The 24,655-nt window shown below is 30.7% G+C and overlaps 2 protein-coding genes across 3 annotated transcripts; both read right to left on the reverse strand.

Moving 5' to 3' along the window:
• Positions 1–61: 61 nt before the first annotated feature.
• On the reverse strand, positions 62–972 carry LOC145315263 (uncharacterized). The gene has a single exon (XM_080155290.1). It carries the CDS (start codon positions 945–947, stop codon positions 180–182), a length of 768 nt encoding a protein of 255 aa, XP_080011416.1. The 5' UTR covers positions 948–972; the 3' UTR covers positions 62–179.
• Positions 973–12,660: 11,688 nt separating this feature from the next.
• LOC145315264 (uncharacterized) lies at positions 12,661–19,963 on the reverse strand. 2 transcript variants are annotated; one of them, XM_080155291.1, is made up of 9 exons: positions 19,825–19,963; positions 17,447–17,520; positions 16,761–16,803; positions 16,612–16,691; positions 15,695–15,794; positions 14,246–14,323; positions 13,715–13,834; positions 13,316–13,411; positions 12,661–12,790 (listed from the first exon to the last, which is right to left on the reverse strand). In XM_080155291.1, the coding sequence occupies exons 1-9, from the start codon at positions 19,891–19,893 to the stop codon at positions 12,683–12,685; spliced, it is 768 nt and encodes a 255-aa protein (XP_080011417.1). In that variant the 5' UTR covers positions 19,894–19,963; the 3' UTR covers positions 12,661–12,682. The 2 variants fall into 2 exon arrangements, with proteins under 2 accessions (XP_080011417.1, XP_080011418.1); XM_080155292.1 differs by lacking the exon at positions 19,825–19,963 and adding an exon at positions 19,387–19,529.
• Between the last annotated feature and the right edge of the window lie 4,692 nt (positions 19,964–24,655).

Raw genomic sequence — 24,655 nt, forward strand, 5'->3', positions numbered from 1 at the left:
TTAACGGACAACTTACTGCTACTCAAACACAACTAGCTTTAATATACAATAAACAACTATATAATTTGAATATAAATATATATTTTCTCAGCATGAATAGCGTTTGGTAAATAATAATAATATTTAAACATTTATACAGTGTAAATTATCTAATTTCATAAATATATACAGAAGACTATTTAGACTATTTCAGACTTGATTATGGAAGGAACAGTGTTTCTGGTGTGTCTTAACCTGCAGTTGGAATCAAGATGCTTGGACAGGTAGGATTTCAGTGCGAATTTTTTGCCACAGTGCTCGCAGGAGTGCGGCTTCTCACCAGAGTGGGTTTGTGTGTGTGCCCGCAGGTTGCTTTTGTCCGCAAATCTCTTGTTGCATATGCCACAGGGAAATGGTTTCTCCCCGGTATGTGTGCGGACATGACCTTGCAACAGCCAGGGGCGGCTGAAAGACTTGCCGCAAACTCTGCAAACACAAGGACCGCCGGTTACGTCAGCAGCTGGAATGGGGCTAACGCCGCAATTTCTTGAAACGATGGGTAGAAGAAGTGGCGGTGAGGGGGAATGGCGGGATTTAGCCTTTTTAGGGTGGATGGACAGACGTCGGGAATAAACTGGCCGAGGGCTAGGAGTACTCGCATATGCTGTTGATTTCAAGGATAAATCTAGCGGTTCCGTCTGAACTGGCTCCTCGTGGATATAACTTGACTGTGGTGGTGACACTGATCCTGTCCTCCAGGGCTCTGGCGAGGAACTGTACGACAAGTTAGACTCTCCAGCCTCGGATATTATATCACAGCTTTGGCGGGACAAGGCACCACTGCCAATATTCTGCCGGCCATACGGATCTTTTTCTTCAATAACATTACTATGCTGTTCGGTTTGTTGGATGGCTAGGGTTAGCAAGTGAAGCCTCCATCTAAAGACATCCATTTGGTTGCTATCCATTGTGTTTGTTTAGGTGCTTAATGTTTGGAAAGTTGAATGATACTGATTGTGAATGTGTGAAAGGTTGACCTTCACGGCTAGGTTTCTTAATACTCCCTCCCTTTTATCATCCAATCCCCCTTTCTCCCATAATAAAACAACCCTTATAATCATCTGTCCCTGAACACTTTAGATACCGAGACACACCATTTCCGGTATCTTTCATTTACACATTCATATGAGTGGGGGTCATTTAGTTTCTTTAGAGGGGTAATATCTCCTCCCCTCCTGTAAATTATGTGAAGTCTCCGCCCCCTTCCCATGCTCTCTTATCCCACCTGCCCAACCCTTTTCAAGCCTCCCCCCAATTCCCCTTTGAGTAATATAAAGAAATCAACAATAAATCATAAATCCACCGGAGGAGCCTTGGACCAATCAGCGAAGAGTATTCAAAATATCTTGGCCAATAGGAGGCCGGATAGGTTTGACAGGTGTGAGTTGACCGTAGGAGATTGTAGATATGATTATTATACAACCGTTTCTTTGCTAAGTTTGACATAGACATGCTAAATATAAATAATAAACAAGATAAGGTGGATATTAGAGCAAATATATTAGAGTAACACAATTAATGTAGATTGCATAAAAATAATTTATTATTGCATTGTATTTAAAATAGCTATCCGCGGAAATGACTGCTCGTAATCCATGCAGATATTAACCGGTTTCGAAGCCATTTTAGAAAGAAAATTTAAATTCCGTTAAATGAAATGTGGAAGTTTCACTAGAAAAAAAGACTTTCTACAGCTATGATACTAATGTGTCAATTATTGTATTTTAAAATGCGTTATTTTACTAGATTTTCTTATGGAAAAAATAGGTTAATTTATTGTGACTTTTATTATAGCTCACTATTGAAATGAAGAATTGAACTAATATAATTTTTTTTTTAAGCAGACGTTGGTGTTAAAAATGGCATACTAAATTGTTTTAAACATACTAAATACAAATCATGTAAAGTATGTTCGCTATTAAGAGGAAAGCAACTCTATAATAATCGTTCTATTACACATATGTAAAGCAGACATATATGTGTTTAATATTATGAGTATGTATGAATGGGTTACCTATTCATGAAAAGGGGGTGGTTATTATCATGATTACAGTTGCGTGCATAGAGATTATCAAGGGGGGTGTGAAGCCTTAGAGTTGAAAAAATGGGAGGAAAGAAATAGAGAAACAACGCTTTTAGTATTTAACAATATATAAAAGTTTGAATAAAAATTCCGTATTCTTTACCAAAATCAATAAAGCTGCTTGATATTTCATATTGACATCCTTATATTTTAAGAATAGAATATTAAGATGCTTCGCTTCGATAACCTTTAAACCGATAAGGTTATGCTTCACAGGAATATACCTACTGGTCCTATTTAAGGGTTTAAGTTATTTTCTAGATATACAATATAAAACATACTCTTTAAACCTAACTTGCTCATAATTTATATCAAAAGTGCTACTCGTGCTTTCACTCTATGTTTGTTACTGTCTGTTTGTCTGTCTTATTTTTGAGCTTCGCTTTTAAGGATGTTGCAGAAAAATAACCCAAAAAGTTTCAATTTAGAGTTTGAAATTAATAATACGTATATTTTTTGTGATTTTATCTATTATCATTACATATAAAACTAGATTTAATTTTAACGCCTTTTCTCATATATGTACATAACAAAAATATTCCTGAAAAAAAAGAAACAGGATGTCTCTGTGTGTGTGTAGTAAATGATTTTCCTATCCGCTGAACTGATATGGTTCTTCTTTACAGTGAAGCTTCTCTAAATTAAAACTGGAGGGTCAAACACAGCCGCTCTTTAAATCAAAATACTGTGTGTTAGAAAATGAATGCCATTAATAGTGAACCATTTCTATAATAGGGCACGGTCAGTCTAGCCTATATTAATTCACATTTATCAGTTGTAAATTTTTCTAAAGGTGAATTTTAAAATTTGATAAAACCAACGAGAATTTAAAACTTTAGACGATAAGGTTTTTAAATTTAATCAACTCTAGAGGCCTCTAGGAGCACTTGAGGAGAGGAGAGTCGAATTTGATTTCTCTTGAGAGGGTGGTGGTACCCTCCCCCAAAATAGTTATAAACCTTCCCGGGACCAATGAGAAGCTACCCTGTTAAGGATAACCCTATCGGTTCAGTGGTTTGCGAGATTCTTCGGTACAAACACACAGACACAAAAACACACAGGACCAAGACAAACAGACATCCTGTTACTTTAATATAAAGATTAACCAACGGCTGCGCCCCTATCATATAGGAGTTTCTCAATATAAAGGGGCAGTGAGGCAAAAAAAAGTTGCCTAAAAGCATAAAAGGACTTAAATCTAAAAATAAAAAAGCCTAAAAGACCTATGTAAGCCTTCCTCAATAAGGAGAACTGTATCTGCTCAGGGGTTATCGAAATTTTAAGCTACAGACAAAAACCTTACTGCTTTACATATTCAATATAAATAATAAAATAGGGCGGAGATTGTATAACAATTATAAATATTAATGTATGAGAGCTTTATTTCATCTGTTAATGAACATTAAAAGAACCTAATATGAATTAGGGGTGTTTATAAAAAATAACCAAACTTATAAGCTAAAAAAATTAAATTATTTTGTTATTTATAAACTCTAAAACGGCGGCGCTTTTAGTGTTATTCTTTCTTACCTTTTTTAAAACTGAAACTTTTCTACATTTTGGGGAAGGTCCGTATGTCTGTATAGCTCTGATGGTCAATTTAGTCATATTATTATTGTCCTATCAAATTAAAACTCTGCACAACGATTTTTTTGTATCTATAAGGCACAATATAAGGTTTTCTTCTGTTGATTCCAAATCTTTTTTTTTATTTTTACGTTTTTTTGTGTTTCTTTTCAATATGGTTTTCCGAAAAATAGTTATTTTTTTTTTCAGTTTATATGAATGTCTTTTTTAAAAAGGGGGAGTTGCTTTAGCATAAAGGTGGCATATATATATGATGAGGCGTATTAATTACATCTTAAAGAAAGAGAAGTGGGTGGGTCTCTACCCCCAAATCCTCCTGGGATACTTGTGAAATGTAATCTCCTCAGCCCTAACTTGACTTGGGATAAAAGATTTTCTCACCACTTCTTTAATAAATGAACAAGGATGACAATATCAATAAATGCGAAGCTGGAAAAGATTATTTACAAACATAGAGAAAGTACAATTTAATATTAAAGGACAACTTTATCACATAAAAAATTATGTCAAATTATCTAAATAGAATTAAGGAGTTTTATAAGGACTTTTTGAAAAAGATTATAGAGTTGCTACGTTCTATACATTGTATCTAACTGTTTCAGGAATCATCATGGAAAAATTATATAAGGATAATTTTAACATGACTATATTAACGATTATAGCTTGATATAGTCGATCCTAATTATAGAAATGCTTCACTTTAAAAAATGTGGAGAGAGAGGGTGGCTTGGATTTTGACACAATTGTTTAAAATTTACCTGTATTAAAACTAGAACAAAAGCTTTAAAAGTACCTATAATTTGAAACAAATATAAAATATATATTTTTTGTTGATAAAGGTTGATTTTTCGGGTTACTTAATTTTTCTAATTTAAAAACATTTTTTTAGAAGTATTATAAATCTCAGATAACTATCTATATTACTAATACTTTATATGAATAATCTAGTTTAAAATGACCGCCTAATCTCATTGTGCATACATGTCTCCGAAAAAAGGAAAGAGACGATTTAAGAAAGGACTCATAATGAGTATGGGGAGTAGGTAAAAATGGGGGTGGCCACATGTGGTCTGTATATTCAGGTCAGGGTCTCACACTGTTTGTTTGGTAAGCTGACCCCTTTCCTTCCCCACCCCATTTTATCCCCACAAACCCCCTTACCCCTTTCTTATACGTATCCTTCCCTATTACATGAAGTTGACCGCTCATAGAGAAGCCTACTTCCAGGTCAACTCAATTCATAATAACAACATCCCCAGAAGATAAAAACCGTTGCATAATACATGATAATACATGATAATAGTGGCTCTTTAAATATTTGTAGTCATTTATTTAAATATCCAAGGAAAAAATATATTTTGTAAGAATTCACAAAAATGCGGTATCTATAAAACAATATGGAAGGACTGTTTTAATAAGCCTAGATTCCCTTATTCTGCCAATGATTATCTTTATTTATGTTCAAGTGTAATGTAATTAATAATACCAAAATTTTCAAAATAGAAAAAAAAACATTTCCAAGAGGATAACGCCCAGAATTATTTGTTCTAAAAAGAAAAATAATCTGTTATGATAATATTATTGTTCTCTAAACTCTTGATACATTCTTATCTGATTTGAATGAACTGACAAGAAATTATTCCTAAACCATATCTATTATTAACAAGTTATCAAAAAAAGGAAAATTGATGTCGGTCGACCTTTGACTTGAATGACTGATCTCTTTTTTAGACTTTCAAGGATTTTCACTTCTGGATTAATTATCATAGGTGTACTGGCAAACAGACTTACAGACTTGAATTATAGAGAAGCTTCTCACGTCTGGATTAATTATCATTGGTAAACTGGCAAACGGACGTACAGACTTGAATTATATAGAAGCTTTTCACGTCTGGATTAATTATCATTGGTGAACTGGCAAACGGACTCACAGACTTGAATTATAGAGAAGCTTTGTGCAAGAAAAAAAGAAATTGTTCCTTTTAACTATTCTTTTTCATGATTCAACCTTATTCAGATTTTTAAAAACAAGGGTGGCAACATCCATAAAAGCGAAGCTCTGAAACGGTAGAACAAACGGACTTTAAGACATGTAGAGTGTTAGAAGTGAATTTTTTTAAAAATGTAACTTTATAAGTCTCAACAAAATTGTAAGAAAATTTGTTGCAAAACTGCTTAAATACTTGTAAGGCACATTTTTAGGACTTGATTATAAAGATGCTTTGCTTATAACATTGTACCTTGTTGTAATAGGCATCAGTATTTTAAATATCAGATGACTAGGATGATTATATCACATAATAATTATTGTAAAAAGGTTAAAAAACAACATGTTTCAAATGTACATATGGACATTCTGGTAACGATTGAAGAGTTGCTACGATTTCTAAGTCGTACATAGCTACTACAGGAATCACCATGCCAAGTGAAATCAATAGGAAAATTCTAACATGCATAAATTAACAATAAGAACTATCCGTTAAGGACGATCCGACCCTAATTATAGAAAAGATTTGCTTAAAAAATAGAATACCATATTATTGGTTTATTATAATTTGATAAACTTTAATATTAATATTATTGCGTATTATTATTTATCCTTAGCAAAGCTACTCATAAGTTGAAAATGTCCACCTGTCTGCCAGTCTGTTCGCAAGCTATGTTGAAGAAGAAGCGTGATTTTCACTTCTACTAAATATATATATGTCTATGCTAAAGATATATATTCTCTAACATCCTTTGTCAGTCAGTAATAATTTGTAAGCTTATCAAAAAATCACTTGAATTTGTAAAAGTGTATTGTATAAAAACAAATCAAAAGGAAAAAAGATTTAAATTGAATAAAATACATGACAAATTTGAATGAAATTAAAGATACATATTGAAAACGGTAATAAAATAAATTTATTTGTTTATTGTTCATTTATTATTATGATTATTATTTATTGATATCATGTGTGGCAAGACACAGGAAAAGGAGATTTAAAGACTTTAATAGGACACTCTTCCTGTTCTTTTTTTTTTTTTGAAAGATAACATAATTTTTAATGTTTTTTTTGTACTTATAAATTTGATTGCAGAAATTAAATTTAATCCTTAAAAGATATCAATAATAACCTCTTTGTTTCATTGGTTCCTATTGTAATTTTCATCATAAATGCAAATATCAAAATCTTTAGTTGCACGGACTTGATCTATAATTATTGATCGAAGAGGGTTTAACAACTGTTTTTGGGCTAGGCATTCTTCATATGCTCACTTTTAATGTCATACATATGAAAAAGTAAGTACAAGTTTAGAGATATTGTTTGTATTTCCGGCTTATGCATCGGCCACACTTATGAAACTTCCAACCAATGCATACAATTTTTGCAATAATTTTCTAATTATATAATTTGTTTGTTTTTATATACATATCTATTTATCCACCTGAATAAGGAGGTTACATATGTATATCTATGAAGTATCATATTGTCCTTTTAAAAATTAAACCTGGCTGTCCGACCGGAAATCCAAAGTTGCAGGAGAGTGTGTGTGTGTATGTGTGTGTCTCAAGGTAAAGGATATAAATAAATGGATTATATCATCAGGGATAAAAAGATAAACAATGGGAACCAAAAACAGGTTGAGTTCAAAATTTCAAAAAATCATAACTGTGCGAGACATTATACCTCTGCCAAGTTTGATTTGTAGAGCCAGCCATTTATAGGGTTAAAAACAAGCCGAGTCATTTAAAAACTTATAAAAAACCAATCATGCCTCATACAAAATTTTTTTTTATTAAATAATATAAATTTATTGATACTACAATATATACTAGCAACGACTTCGCCCTTAGAGCAGTTGATAGAAGGTGGGAGATCGACCATATAGTTTTAATTTTATTTTTAAAAGAAAAAGTTAAATTGTTTTTAAGGGGTTGTAGTAGTTTTAAGGAATTGGGATGTTGGGAGTATCCTCCCCTAAAATAGTTATAAACCTCTGGACCTATGAGAAGCTTTACTGTAAAGGAGAAACATATCTGATAGAAATTATTTTTCTTTTAAGATGTGACTTAAATTCTTAATGAAAGATTTATTTTTAAGTTTAAAGATAGACAAGTATATCTAAAGATTCCCTGAATCTCTATATCCCTGACTGTTATAAAGACACCGACAGATGGAATGATACTCTGTTGCCAGGAGGAATTTCACAAGTCCCACCCTCCTCTCCGGGCATATCAACAACTGCTTTTACCTTGACTTTTTAGGCGTATTAAGTAACAAAAATAAAATACTATGACAGCTTAATATTATTTCACGATTTACTTGATATTTTTTGCTTATATATACTTTGAAGTTATGTAAGTTTTTCCAATTAAAAAAAGATTTTAGTTTAATTTAAAGGCTGGGCCCTATTAAAAGTTAAATTTGAAATTACTAGTGGTTTTGCCTCTATCGTCTAGGGGATTTTTTTTTAAAGCTAGGGTGGCAGCAGAAATACATCCCTAGACTTTAATTTTAAAATGAAATAATCTAAAACCATCTTGGAAACTATGTAAACAAAAGGGACCTTACAACTTTATAAATTAAGCCTTCAAATTATCTTTCCGCTTTCTATCATTTAATGATAATGATTGATCTGTAAGATCTTTTTTTTTGCAAATGTATTTTAAAACTTTCAAGTTTCAAATATAAAACAAATTTTCTATGATATTATTTCTATTTTATTTGTGTAATGGCTGTGTTTTACCTTGTTTTTGAATCCCTGTCAACGGTTTATAGAAATGTACTGCAGTTTGCTTAAATAATGATTATGCATACCTATGCCCAAGATTATATATTCGGGTTTATTTTATCACTCTGTTCTCTGTATATATAATTATACTGTAGTTTACTTAAAGTATGATTATGCATACCTATGCCCTTTTCAAGATTATTTATTAAGGTTTATATTAGCACTATAAACGCTGTATTATATATGTACTGTAGTTTGCTTAAATAATGATTATGCATACCTTTGCCCTTTTCAAGATTATTTATTAAGTTTTATATTAGCACTATAAACGCTGTATTATAATTATACTGTAGTTTGCTTAAAGTATGATTATGCATACCTATTCCTTTCCAATATTTTTTTTATTTCAGGTTGATATCAGAACTGTGTACGCTGTATTATATAAATGTACTGTAGTTTACGTAAATAATGATTATGCATACCTATGCCCTTTTCTAGATTATTTATTCAGGTTTATAACAGAACTGTGTACGCTGTATTATTTAAATGTCCTGCAGTTTACTTAAAGTATGATTATACACACCTACGTCCTTTTCTAGATTAAAATATAATAAACTATGCCTGTTTACTGGCCAATACACTATCCTTGTAATTACAAGGGATGTCTTAAGCGTTAATTATTGCTTTTTCATGATATTTATTTTTAGTGACATGTTTATTCTACCTTTATATATTGACTTGATTATATACATATTACCTAGCTAGTCATGAAATAAACAATTTCTATTTAAATTTGAAAAAAACTTTAAAAGCCAGTTCTCTTATTAACAAGGCAAAGATAGAAAACTATAACTTAAAATTAAATAAATTTAAAGGTTAAATATTTTTTTGAATTTGATTTTTTAAAAAGTGTAGGTTTAGTGATTTTCAAGTCATTAATAAAAAGGCCAAGAGAAGCTTTAAAACAGGTTAGGGGCAAATCATTTGGAAAAAATAAAAAAAATATTCTCATGGACTCCAATGATGGAATAAGTTTGTTTTACTTTTACCAGAAAATACAAGGAATAAAGGCAAGAATGGCAACCAAGCCTTTATTTTTTTTGTGGGGGGGGGGGGGGGGGGGGGAGGGGTGGAGGAAAGAAATACATTTTCTGGGAGATGATTTGGAGAAAATTATTATTCGTAAAATTATTACATCGGGGGTAAAACTATCTTTTTAATAATTCAAGGGTGATGTATAAGTTTGCATTTCCTTCCTTTTTGATGCCTTAGAGTGGTTGTAAATAGGCCCAAGAAAAGTCAATATGATAGTGTCTCAAATCATGCACTAATGCCTCTAAAAATTAAATTACTTTTATAAGTTTAGACTTACAACAGCACAAGGGGAAAATACAAACTTTTTTACTTACTTTCCATAATCAAACCGCAAATAATATTTTTCTCACATTAGAGGCAACATTTCTAAATAAATTCTAAACTACTAATATTATTAAAAAAAACTTTTCTTTTGAGATTCAAGTAATTTCTGCTGATACAAACCGGTTAACAAGAAAGAGAAAATAAATAGGATGTTTAGAAATTATCCAAGCAATACAATTTTTCCTTGCTCAGCATCAATTTGTATTGCGTAAAATAAGACATAATAATACATATCAGTTAATAAATAAGACAGGGTCTTTTTCTTGGGGGTGGGCATTTTATTGGCAATTTCTAAGGCAGGATGGAGATACCCTTTCCACAAATAGTAATAAACTTTCCCTGGATTTATAAGAAGCTTCATTGTAAAGGAGAACCATATCGGTTCAGTGGTTGGCGAGATACTTCGATATAGACAAAAAAAGTTACTACTTAATATAATAGGACTTGCCTTTAGTTCACAAACCATAAGTTTTTTATACACCAAAAATAACGAAAGTTACTGTTTTCTAAAATGAATATATTTTCTAAAATCTGTCACAGGCTGGTAATTAATTCACAATAGTTTTCAAATAACAAGACTATTTTGACAACAAATTTCTGGCTTTAAAAAAAGTTTATTACATACAAAACTTATTGTATTATATTATAAAATAAACTTTTGAGACTACCGTTGCGAATTTAAGGTGCTAAATTTGCTTGATATGTTAAAATTGTCTAGTTTTAAAAGAAGAATATTAATTAAAAACTTCGTTGTCTAACAATCTTTTACAATAAAATTGAGCATGATGTTTTTAAGGCAAGTGTTGAAGTAATATTCTAATGATCTGGCGCTTTCTTTTAAAGTGCCTAGCGAGCACCGAATTCCTTAATTGGGAAATAAAGTTAAAATATTGGGAGCTTAGTAAGCTTCCCTATATACATATACCTAAGATAACCTAACTTAAAACGAAGACTAAGGTAACCAGAAAAACTAATCCGCCCTCCTCATTTTGAATTCATATCAACTTTACGGGGAACAACATTTTCAAAAATTTTATAAAACTTTAGGGATCTTGGAAAGAAAACGAAGTTGCCGGTTTCATCGTATTTTTACGGTAGATTTTGAAGGGTTATTTTAGGTTAGGTTAGGTTAAGTAAATGTTAATGATTGCCCCGCAGGGTTAGAAAATATGCCCCGAAGGGCTAGAGCCCCCCGCAGGGGCTAGAAATAGGAGAAAGGCTACTGTGAAAAAACGACGAAACCGGAAACTTCGTTTTCTTTCCATGATCCAAAAAAAGTTTTATTTGCCATATTGAATATCTTGCAAGTTTTTCTTTAAATGCATTGAGCTACTTATTGCTACAAATTGTACTTCATTTCTAGGATTGTGTTTGCAAGAATAAACAATTATAGAATAGCGATGTAAAAGCCACCTTTAACTTTTTTTTCAAAAGTAAAATTATGTTTTATTTTATTTTTTTAGATTTTAAAGATTTCGTTCCATTGCATTGGTATATTTTTAAACTTGTTCTATCTCTAAAAATAGAGAAGCAAATAAAGGAGTATGCCTACTTAACAAAATACTTACAGAATAGCTTTGCTACTAAATTATGTATAGTGCATATAAAATATAACATTTCTAAATTGTGATTGTATATAGCATTTAATTAAAATTTTTATTTAAATTGATCTAGACATTTGTAGCCGCACCGACCCTGGTGTTCTTGAGCCTCACAGTGGTAGTCGAAGCCCGGCTTGTGGCACCGGAGCGGTCAGTCTGCTCTCCGTGCATCTGAGACTGATACTTAAAATAAATTTTAAATCTTAAGCCTTAAATTCAGCACTTTTTTAAAAATCATATTTTAAATAAAACCACTTTATAATTTTAAGGTAATTAATAATTTATAGAACTAGGGTAAGACAATTTTTTCTTAACAAAAATCTTGGAAATTATTTTAGGTATCCATTCCTGTGGCTCTGAACGTATAGAAGACGCCTGTTGCACCACTGTATTTGTCGACGGTTTCAAAATAGACGTTAAGGCCCAGGACTGCGGCGGTTGGCCGCCATTTCCGCCACCAACTGCCCCTGTGCCGCCACGTGACGGTGGTATTATGGACGGAGCGTTTTTAGAGAGGATTTTGGGTTTAGCGCCGCCGTTTCCTTCGCTGGGTTCTGGTGAGACGGTTCGGCAGGAGCGTGCTGATTGGAATGTGCTTTCACCGCTGGGCGATAAAGGTCTACTAAATTTTAAGAATAAACATTAAACATGATGCTGGTCTATTTCAAACTTGTATCATCTACAGAAATTCCTTCAATTCTTTTTAAGATGAAAGAAAATCCTAGACTTTAACTATTTTTTGTCAAAATTTTTTCAACATCTTTATAACTATTGAACGAAATTGTCCTTGCTATATAATAAATTTACGTTTTCAAGCCTTATACTTTTAGTAAATATGTTTTACATATTTGAGTGAATAGGTTACTAATAGATAAAGCAGTTTTAGTATCAAAATCGTATCAAAATCCAAGTAAGTAAAGTGATAAAGCCTAAAGACAATGATCATTAAATTAATGTACATCCCAAATAATAATATACAAAATTACCCCTTCTTTAGATTGAAGTTAGTGGTTGAAACGTTTGGACACTTAACTTAATGAACCAAACAATCAAAATTCAATAAAAGTCCCCAAAGTTGCTAAGCCAACAAATAAGAAACATTATTTTGAAACTTTGGGGACTAGTGTAAAAAAAGTCTATTATTCCCTTCCTCCCTGATTAAAATCAGTTGTGAAAAATTAAGTGACTTAGTTTTCATTAATCTATCCCCGCATCCAAACTTTTGGGTAAAAATTGTTTATTCTCTCCTGTTCATTGGATTGTACTGTGATAGCATGGAGAAAATATTGATAGGTTGTTCTGAAGGTGCCAGGTATTCGTTAGACCCTCCCTGGATATTTTCTTGCTAAAATGAGAATAAGATGTTATATGCAAATTATCAAAACTAACTCTATAAGTAGCTTGATGTCTATCCGTTCGTCCCTTAAGATCTCGGTAACCACTGAACCGATTGGATTCTACTTTTCAGTGAATATGCCTACTGGTCCTGTGGTGGTTTTAGACTATTTTCTTAGATGTTGGGACACCCCCAACCCCCCCCCCCCCAAAAAAAAAAAAATCTCCCTCAATTAAGAAAAAAAATTATTTGAACTGCAACACCAGAGGTACTTATTTTTTTTAAAATTACCTCTTGGGGCTTAGCCCCTAGAGGATAGGGGCGAAGCCGCTAGTATTGTAAAAGTAAAAGTAGACTGATGTATGCCCGGGGGGCTTGATATTTTCTAGAGGACTAGAAGACTCCCTTCCAAAAAGAAGAAATAAAGAATATTTTAGGTTTTTTTTATGAGGATACTGATGTTGCTTGTTAAAGTGTTGGAGCGAAGCCACTAATAAAATTACTCATTCGTAATACTAATCTGTAAATGTTAACCTGTTCTTCTTGAAGCGCTTTTCTTGCCAGAAAATCATTAAACTCTTCTAAAGTTGGCTTTGGTATTTCAGGAGGGGCTGGGGGATTTATCATAATCTAAATAAATAAATGAATTGTATATAGTAACTAAAATGAGAATTACCTGGATAGTGTATCTTTTAACTGAATCTTGCTAATGAGTACATGATTATACGGACAAACGTCCATCAGACAACAAACTGCCAATATGGTCAAACAAGCTTTATAGTAATGGGAAATCTACACTAGAAAAAAATAAACCTCTATATGTTATATCATCTGAGAAAATCTAACTTTTGTTAACTTACTCTGTCATAATGACTGACGGATGGTCGGACTGACCCAAGTTATAGTGTAGCATGCGTTACTAAAAATATTTACCTGAAATTCCTCGTAAGATAGTTTACCATCTTTGTCTTTATCAGCAAACGCAAACATTTCTTCTATTTCTGAATCATGCACCTCGGCTGGCAGGTTTTTCATTACAAATTTAAATTCTTCCTAAATATAGACACAATGTTTATATACAGACGTTCAAGCATTTTTTTTCAAAGGTTTTGGGAGTTGTTTTGGTATTCTGATGTATTTCTAAAATTTACAACCCCCCCACGGACGTCCTTGTTAGATAATTAAAAACAAGAACAAAATATAAATATTCAGTAGTCTCTGAGCATAGCCTTTAATTTCAGAAACACTTACGCATTCAGCAGACAGATGAATCTACACAAATATGACTAGACCTCTATCTTTCAGATAAATAAATCTCAGTTTTGGTAAATTCACATGATCTAATGTAGGAATAGTTATAGAGTAGCTGCTAGAAAAAGGATAGAGAAGAGATTATGAGAAGAAAAGCAACTCATATTACTACTCAAAATTCTGTGAGAATATTACCCTAAAGCTGTTGGTTACCTTAGTTAAAAAGTGTTTGTCAAATCTATACTTCTTGGCTTTGAAGTCCGTAGGGAATGGTTCTGTGCCGCATAAATTCTAAATAGAAATATTTTTAGTAGCGACGCTACTCTATAATTTACTTTATCTTACTGTTCATCAGTCTGTCCGTAACGAAATAGAGGAAATATGATTTTTCCGGCTGCTATTGAGGATATACATTTGAAATTTACAGAGAAGATTCCTATGACATAAGCGCATCTACTCTATACATGGTTTTTTCTGTCTGATTGTCAGTCATGCTTCAAAAGACATAAACCTTCTCTTTAAAAGGTTTCGTCTATTTTTATTGATTTTTTTTTTGCATATTCTCTCCCTTTTTTTGACAACTGGACATTTGCTCTATAACTCTCAGTTTGCCCAATCCATGATTTTTTGTACCTCCCCATCTTTTGATGTTGTCATCCTTGTATAGCAAGTGTGTTTGTTGATCAACTCAAAAGATTTTAATGGATATAATCGAATAATATTGAGCAATAAGGTTTTTTGTCTGAAGATTAAGATCTCGGAAAATGCTGGTTTTACTTTTCAGTACATCATAATAATGTAATGAAGTGGTTTTTATTATTTTTATTTTTCGATAATAGTAAACACAAATCTTGTATTCATAAATCCTGTAATATTGTAGTATTTGAAGAATTATAGTAATATTTTAAAATAAGTACAAGTCATTTTAGTCGAGACTAAAACTTTGGAGTAAATAAAACTTTAATCTAGATATGAAATATCCAGAGAGGGAGGGAATACTAGACTGTAAATTACAATTTCTTTTACGTCGGCTCAAAGCCTTTTATCATTAGAGAATAAATCTATTTATCTTCCATTGTCATATCCCATAAGATCCCTGAAAATATCAGACAAGTTTTAATAGCCCAACTTCTCTATAACGTCGGTCTTTTCATACGACTTTACGACTTGTAGTAAATAGTTGCTCTAGAAATTTAAAAAGCAAAACATTGAACGCGTAAAATCTTTAGTTTTAAATGTTTCCTGTGTTACAGACAATATCCCTAAAAATGCCTTGTTGAGCACTGAAATCTCCACTACTTATTTTTAAAATAAATTGAACATAATAGGGGAGGCGGGGGAAGGGTTGATTTTTTTGTTTATAACTTTAGGTAGTGTTAGGTTAGATTTTAGGTACTAGAAAACCCCGTTATGTTTGTTAATATTCGTTAGCCAGGCTTTCTGATTGGTTAAGAGTCGCTTTCATTGATGTTATCATCCTTGTTTTTTAGTTTAAGCTATCTAACCAAGTCGTCTGTTTGTTCGTCTGTAACATAAAGATCATTTGCGTATTTTCTTATCATGTATGCTCCAATGTAAAACTTAATTTTAAAAGCTACGCTCCTATTTGAATTATTCGCTCTTGTTTACAATAAAACTATTTTATATAAAATAGTTTCTTACCTTAAATAAATTTTGTCTAAAATGTTCGTCTCCTTCTTTACCAAGTCGATATTTTTCTAATATTACTTCACAAAAATCAGGAAAATATATAAACCCATCTCTGAAAATAACAATTAAGATATAAACAAGAAGGACCAACATCCATAAAAAGATGATGTAAAATCAGACCGTAGGACAAATAATACGTCTTAACATAATAGTATATAAAACATGCTTAAATACAGGATACTGTTTAATACCATACTTACATTTGTATGACTTTATTATAGAGATGCTTCGCTATTATCCTAGGAATAATTGTTTCAAAAATGATATAATTATAAAATTAAAAATGTTGTCAAAAAGTTAGAAATCAGCATGTACTTTACGGACTTTCTAGTAAAGATTATAGAGTTGTTACTCTTTCTAAGTTGTTCCTAACAGTAATAGGAATCATAAAGATTTATTTTAATAAGGCTTTGCTTTTAAAAAGCTTATTTTCTTTTTAACATCTAGTGTAAAATAAATGAAAACTAAATGCGTAATTTATTTCACTTTAAAATAAAATTTGTTTGAATGAATAATTTATTTGACACAGTTTTATATTTACAACATGTAAGGCGTTTTCTATAAACCTTAAGCTCCCTCAAATTGTATTTATGTAACTATGTGACATTATTTTCTATCTGTTTAAAATATGATAGTTTTCTTTGATTTGTTGTTTTAGAGTTAGTTTTGTTCTTGTTCCTTCCTCTTCTTTCTGAGCCTTTAGTCTACACCCCACAACATTAATTATACATATATAATTATTAATTAACCCCTTTAATTCTTCTACCCTTTTCCCATCCCTATTAGACCCTTCACAATGATGAACTACTCAGTGAAAAAATTTTACAATGAGTTTTAAAGTCGCTTATCTACGCATAAAATTATTTTACCTTGCCACTTTAATTGTTAAATCTATAACATCTTGTTCTATTGGATTCAAACCTAGCGCTTGCATTGCTTTATCTAAATCCTGAAACATTGAAAATTATTATTTTTCAAATTTGTATCTTCAATATAAAAAAAAAAAAATTTTCGTTACCTTCGGATATATCGTTGCTTCTCGTAAACCCGTTTCAAATGCTCTAAAATCAAACGTTTTACTTTAGTCAAAGATACATAAATTGTCTTTAATCATGCTTTTTATAAAGTATGTGTTTTTAAGTATATCTTTCTATGGCCGATTATTTGCTTATACTCGGTGGCTGTGATTCAGCAAATTAATTCCATTTAAAATTGCTGAAAATTTGGATATTGTAGTAGCATAAAACTGGTTTTGTTTACATGGATGTCTAAGGGGGGGGGGGGGTAATGGGGTGATTACCCCCCCAAAACCAATTTTTCATTTTACCCCTCCCATTTAAAATTTACTCCTACCTTGGGGGTTCCGTAAGCACCCCCAACCATTTAGGGGGGGGTATTTACCCCCCCCCCCCCAAACAATTTTAGGGGGGGAAATACCCCCCCCAAAAATAAAAATTTACCCCCCCCAAAAATAAAAAAGCTTGGACGTCTATGTTTGTTTAACTAAAGGGAAGTGGGTAAGAAGGGGAGAAATTAAGGAAGTAGGTTAAAGGTAAATTTTCACTTTGAATTTTTATTAGACTCCTTGTCTCTTGTCCCTGGTTATACTCTTCAGCGAAGCATTTCCAATTATAAGATGTTTATTAATTTTAACAATATTTGTTTTGTATAAGAGCATCTACTCTAAAATTAAAACCTGGGTACCTGAAAACTGCTGTCACTTCTACCAGTTCTCTATCTGTGAGCATATCAGGTGGCTCCTGCCTGTTTGTACATACCTATACAGGTTAACAAGTTAAATATTTGTAAGGATTTTATATATTTCATAATATTGATCCAAATTTAAAATAAATTTAGGTGGGGGGGGGGGGGGATAGGTCGGATTTCATATGCCTACCCTTGCAGTGCCTACTCCTTATAACCTAACCTGACCTAATCTGACATCAAGCAATAATCAATTAATTGAAAAACTCCTCCCACCTAATTTTAAATTAATTGTAAAAATAAGGGTGGGGGGTACAGTACAGACATCCCAACATTAATTTTATAAATTTAATATTATTTTCTTGTTTGTTGATGTATTTTAAAAAGTCAAATAGTTGAACAAAATTAGTATTTAATTACAAATTTTTAAATTAAGTTCTTTAACTTTTTTTATAATAAATGTTTTAGCTTGTTTTGTTGCACCTCGTTAAGCCATAATTTAGAATTATATTATATAAGTTTTTATATGAAATTTGAAGAATATAGAAAAACATAAAGAAATAAAAATTTTTAACATACATATTATTACATATCTTATAACTAAATAGCTAAATTAAATGGAACAAAAGTCAAAGATTTGTTCATAGATTTGTTAAGTTTGTAGTATTGTAGTATGTACACAAACTTTTATTATTCTAAACTACGTGATATAATTTTTCTATGTCTTTTTCCATATATTTATATTTTTTCAATCATTATTAATCAATAAATTATATTGAAAAAATAATTTAGTATGTTTCAATCAATTTTTAAAAGGTTAATCAGAAGATTAATAAAACACATAAGAAATGTGAAGCCAAAATTTGCCTCATTTTTTGTAATATTTCATTGCTCCCAGGGATCTAAAGGGATAAGACAATGGCCGATAAATTGATTTAAATCCTCAATGATATACACGAAATTACCCCTCCTGTGGATTACAATTAGTGGTTGAAATGTTTGGACACTCAACTTAGAGAACCAATTAAGTAAATTCAATAAAACTCTAGAAAGTTTTTTTCGCCAACGAATAATAAAACGTTATTTTAAAACTTTGGGGACTAGTGTAGAAAACAGCCCAAAGTCCCCTCCCTCTCTACATTACCCCTATGTATTCTCATATCCCATCTATTTCACATCTTAAAAATAATTTTTTGCTCTGGTCATGTAAACGACTGTCAAATAAACAAGTAGAGCATTGTAGAGTAGCTTTGTCAACCAAAAATAATACATTTCCATATGTAACTTTCTATAACTAATAATGAAAATAAAAAAAGTTTTTGAACTAGTCTACATAAATATTTACAATTTAAAGAATATACTTTATAATAAGTATATAAATATTATTCTTCTAAATGATAATTTTTTTTTTCTTCATGAAATGAGCCTTAGCTCTTTAGTTTTGATATTGCAAATTATACAAAACGTTATTCATAGATATAATCCATTATACTAAACTTACATGCATCTAAAAAATAATAAAAATGAACAAAGATAATCTAAGTTTTTGTTAGTATCTTTTATTAACTACGAATTGAGGATTCTTTATTTATGTTAATAGACTAAACTTTCTAAAGGATTTTATATTTAAAAGTTGTTTTAAGATTTTAGCAGTTAAAAAAGTAACTGTTTAAGTTGTATAATTTTGTTACACTTTCTTCATTAAAGAATGTCTTTAAAAGTCACAGTCCCAATAATATTCAAACTATTTCTTTTCGTGGTCTAAACATTTATTTAATTTTGATGTTAAGTTAAGTTTGATCAAAGTACAAAATTAATTTTTAAAAGATTCTGCGCAAATCTTAAAACAAATTTGTAAAATATCATCATCCTATTTATCTACAATATTTGGGTCCCGTTTGAGGTGTTGTGGTTTGGTGGCCTGTAATGCTACAGGTTACCTTTACATCAGTTACTATGGGACGATCCTCTAGGAAGGCTAAATACTCTTCCTGTCTGTACTTCGTCATTTTGGCGAGTCTTTTATTTTCTAGAGAGATTAGTAGTAATTCAATTTTTCGCTGAATTAAAATAAAAAAGTAAGGATTTTTATATTAAGGTTGTGGAACAAAATTAATGTTTGGAAAACTATGACAGGTGTTAGTTTTACAATTGAAAATTAGGGTACATTGATATATAGAGTTCTTATTTTCATTGGTAGGTTATTTAAAAAAAGAGTAAAAAAGTCAAAGGATTGGTCAGCTATCTTAATTATAGTACCATATCAAAATGTTTAATTCCTAGAGAAAGTAAGGCTTGTTTTTAGTAAATTTTTTTTATTTCACAACTTTAACAAAAAAATCCTGGAATAAAACCTGAAAAATGCATGAAACCTGTACCTTAACATCTGTAACAATTGGCCTATCCTCCAAAAAGGCCTCATATTCTTTTTGTCTGTATTTTGTCATTTTGAGTGATTTACCAACAAAAAAAACTTCCGCTTTCTCAACTAAATGTTATCCATCCACTATGAAAACTAAAGTAACAAATTAAATTAATAAAACATAATATAATATAATCAAAAATGATGTATAAATAATTAATAACACATTAAAGGACGCCTGCAAGAAATACCACGCTTAAACTGCTGAAAGACTGCCACAAGTAGACCCAATACCCCAAATTTAAAGCCTTCAGCTTAAATAACAAAAAAGTTCTAGGCATTTCAAAAAAGTATTTTATATACAATGGAAATTTTGAAAGATTTCCGATGCTCATAAAAGAAAAAACAATATTAAATTACGTCGCCTAGACACAAAATTATAACCTTATCTTTGTCAGAAATTTAGATTGCCTGTAACTGATTACATTTTTACAATAAAAACACCACATTTCATAGTCAAAATCTATGAAAAAAATTTAATTTAAATTGCATTTTTAAACAAAAATCATAGCGGAAACAAAGGGGGAAACTTCTGCAAGCTCAGCTGTGATTGGTTGCTAAGCTGATTCAGCCTTCTGATTGGCTACAGTACACTCGGTACAACGCAAGTTAAACTTAATTTATTTTAATGATTTTGACTATAAAAATGGGTATTTTTATTGTAAATATATAATCAGTTACTGGCAATCTAAATTTATGACAAAAATAAGCTTATAATTTTGTTTCTAGGCCACGTAGTTTAATTTCAAAATTTCTAACATTAGCATTCAAATTCTTTCAAAATTTTCATTGTACATAAAATGTCATTTTAATATGCCTAGAACTTTTTTGTTATAGAAGCTGAAGGCTTCAAATTTTGGGTATTGGGTTTTCTTGTGGCAGTCTTTCAGCAGTTAAAGCGTGGTATTCCTTGCAGGCTTCCTTTAATTACATACATTAATTATAAATAATTATAGAATGGAAAGTTATTTTTAATTACTTTGAATTTTTAATTAGTATCAAGGACAATTTTATCCAGAAATGACACAGTATCAATAACCAAAAAAAAACTCAAATTAAAATCTAGTTTAATATTAAAGAAATAAAAAAAAAACAATAAACTTTAATACAGAAATAATTTTAGAATGTGTAAATGTAAGCTTTAATTTAAAAAAGATAAGCAGAAGATTTTTTTGTTATTTTGCATAGCTACATATGTATCTAGTTATTGAGTAGCTTTGCAAATAAAATATTGTAATGAACAAACTGGCATACAAATTTCATCCAAAATAGCATGAAACTTTCCAACCCTTTTTTTGTTAGAATTTGTTTCAGTGTTATGGTAATGAACTGAAATCAATTATGCTTTGTGTAAACATTGCCAACATTAAAAAAGGGTGACAGCTAAAAAGTTACCAAGAAAGGAACAAGAACGGCAACATCCATAAGAGGGAAGCTTAACAAATCAAACAGAAAAACGAGCATTGGCTAATATAAAGAAATGGTGCATTTAATAGTCAACAATAGTATTATTCTATACAAAAGTTCCGTATAAATCTATCTCAAACAAATATTTGAATACAGGATACAGAAATCAGATAGATATGATAATTTTGTCCCATAAAGATTGTTGTCAAAAAATTTGCAAGCTTTGGGTTTAAAAAGTTTTATTTCATAATGGCCAAAAAAGACAACAGAATCGTAAACAATACTTTTTATTCTTCAACATTTTAAATTAACCCATGTTTAAACCATTTGTTATAGAACAGGGTGAAAACAAGGTTTTTTGTTCAATACTTTTTTTAAAATATGGATTGCTTTGACAATTAGACATGATGTTACAAGAGAAGCGATAAATCACATATGTCCATATTGTATATGCAAGTCTTAATAATAAGGAATATTAAATGTGTTCTTACTTATTATTTAAATATATTCGTTTGTCTGACAAGTCAATTAGTTTAGCTTCGTTTTTTTTTATAAATCTTGTCGTCCTTTTTATGCCATGAAATCAGGGACTAAAAACAGTTACTTTCAGATAATATTTAATTTTCAATATAATTCATCCGTTTGTAAAATGGATGCAAAAAACCTAGTAGAAAAATGATCATTTTTGATTATGAGAAATAATTTTTCTTGAGGTGCCCTATCCATGCGCATACATGGAAGCCATGAGTAGGAACCTGGGTGGATTGTGGAAAAACATGTCAAAACAAGAATAGAACTGAGTGATATATTCCCTTCATTTTACACGGATTTTTTGTCATTGCTTTTCTTCAATTTAGTTTCACATAATTACGGCCTAAGTAAAATGATCAAATCAAATAAGTAAAAAACAATAAAAAGCTTTAGACATTTGTGCGTGTAATTTTTCCATCATCACTTCACTTTTTAGATGAAGTATTATATAGCTCTAAATCCTTATTTTAATTCCTTATGCAATACCTGTATGACTTAATTTAGATAATACAAAAATTACAGTCATAATGGTACATGGTAGGTAGTCGAAGTAAATGTCAGGCAAATCAACAATTATACAGTTTAATTGTAAAAGGTTATTTATTTATGACAATGCTTTCTGTTTTACATTTCAAATAACATTTTTATGCACTTTGACTTTATCAATGCATTAGATATATTCGAAGCTGTCTTTTTAAATACATTAAAAAAATGTAGGTTACGGTAATTATTACTATGCGGTAACTAAACATTGTAATTCAAACAACTTACACAGTCATACACAAAATCATTTATATATTCATAGAAAATTATTTGTTATGCATGTAGGTTAAATTTTTTATTTCTTCAAAACTATTGTAAATTCAATAAGTTTGCCAATTTATATGCTGATATGCTAAAAGAAGGTAGGTTGGCCTCAAGAGGAGATAGGAAAATAGCCTAAAACCACATTAATATTTCAATAAAGTTTCCATGAACATGATAAACCATTGGGACCTTAAATTAATTAAGAATAAAAACAATGAATCCAGTTAACTCCCCAGACCCCGAGCCCAAGCATAAAGAATGATTAGCTTACCCAGTACCCAATTGTTTAAGCTAACCTAATTTTACTATAAAAAACTTTCAATAACCAAAACTAAACACTTTCTAGATTAGCTTTTGAGTATTTTGAAAGATTGAAGCCATCAAGTTTATCTTCAATTCTAGTTTCAGTTAATCCTTTCATTCTTTTTCCTCTTTTTGTGCGAACTTTGTTAGTTTCAAATATAAAAATTATATATTCCCTCATAGCATAGTCTTTATTTATTTTGCTAAAGTTTAAGTTTATTTCTTAATGTTATTGCAATTTTTATGCATTGTTTACATTTATAATTTGCATTAACCTTGTCCTTGGGTTGTCATAACTTTATAATTTTTATTCTAAGACCTCATTCAATGCTTTTAATGTGAAAGTAACTCCGCCCATTTGAATCTAACTTGAAATAATATGAAGTTATGGCTAAAATTGGCTAAAATTGTCATCATCTGCAACTTTTCGCCTTTTTGACTTTTCTATATACAGAATAATGTCTTTTTATAATTGTTTACCATCTGTTCCAATCAAAATTCCAAAACAATATCTTTTCAGTAGTTAGTGAGATCCTTCAGTACAAACGGACAGAAATCTAGTTACTTTTATATGGGGATAATCGTTATTCATCAATTTATTCTACAAAATCTAGATTAAATCTAGAACAACCATTTAAAAATATGCAGCAGAAAGACTTTTGCAATATCGATGTTTAAATAAACTCAAAGTAAAACCTAAACCAAACAAGGACAAAATATGCATAAAAGCGGGACAATAGTATAAAAATTAAGTAAATAAGACGTGACTTTTTAAATCATACAGAGAGATTGAAAGCGAAAGAGAGGGTAAACAAAGGCCTAAAATAAATTTCATCTCAAACATTTTTTTTGTTGCAATTAGTCGCCTAATTTTGTAAAGTTAAATACTAATATATTCTGTTTTACAAATTTATTTAGAGACAAATTATAGAGAGGCAGTGCTCTCAATAATAAAAAGGAAAGGAATCATTGAAAGTTTGAAATGGAGGTAAACAATATTTTTATTGTGGAGGGTCATGCAGCTTTTCAGGTAGATGGGGGGAGGGTTATTGGATTGGTCCTGTTTTTAGAGGGAGGGGTGGAGGGTATTGGTGATGCATCTTGCATTTTTGTGAAACAGCAATAATAATAATGCAATAATAACTAGCACGTGTCAGGGATATAAGGGATCAGTTAAAAGTAGCCATTAATTCTCGATGTTTAAAAGCTAGAATTTTGTAAATCTAAGGTGTATTTAGGAATCTGCCTGTATGTCAAGTCAGAAAGAAAGCCTTTTTAAGCTTGAATGTTTTTTCTGATCGTTATGAAATTTAATGAAATTGAAGTGTTGCAATTTAGATGCTATAGAAATCTATAACTCATAATATCATCCTTGCTTCCGTCAGAATAATCTATAAACTGGGCTTTCTTTTAAAGATTATATATTTGTTATCTTTAAAATATCATATTATTTATCCTTTCCATCCCTGACAAATGCAAACTTGAAGTAAAGTTTAAAGTTAGGTGCTACGGTAGGACTAGGTAGTACCAGAAACATAGACTGTTTTTAAAGATTTTATTGGAGATTAAACGTGTGATAATAGTTTTAACAGTTTTTTTTCTGTTCTTCTTATTTTTCAATCCTTTTGGTTCAAAAGAACAAATTTATTTTTACAAACATTTAATGATTAAAAATAATTATTTTCTCAAGACCTGTCCCTCTCCCTGTAAAGTATAAAGGTCCTAGGCTGCAGTATTTC

This window comes from Acartia tonsa, chromosome 3, assembly GCF_053477335.1.
Source record: "Acartia tonsa isolate MP-2025a chromosome 3, ASM5347733v1, whole genome shotgun sequence".
NCBI lineage: Eukaryota > Metazoa > Arthropoda > Copepoda > Calanoida > Acartiidae > Acartia > Acartia tonsa.

Coding starts and splice junctions, on each gene's coding strand:
- LOC145315263 (XM_080155290.1), bottom strand. CDS start 947: ATGGATAGCAACCAAATGGATGTCTTTAGATGGAGGCTTCACTTGCTA.
- LOC145315264 (XM_080155291.1), bottom strand. CDS start 19,893: ATGACAAAATACAGACAAAAAGAATATGAGGCCTTTTTGGAGGATAGG. Junction 14,324..15,694: donor TTAGACAAAATTTATTTAAG/GTAAGAAACTAT, acceptor ATTTCTATTTAG/AATTTATGCGGCACAGAACC. Junction 12,791..13,315: donor AAGCGCTTCAAGAAGAACAG/GTTAACATTTAC, acceptor TTCTCATTTTAG/CAAGAAAATATCCAGGGAGG.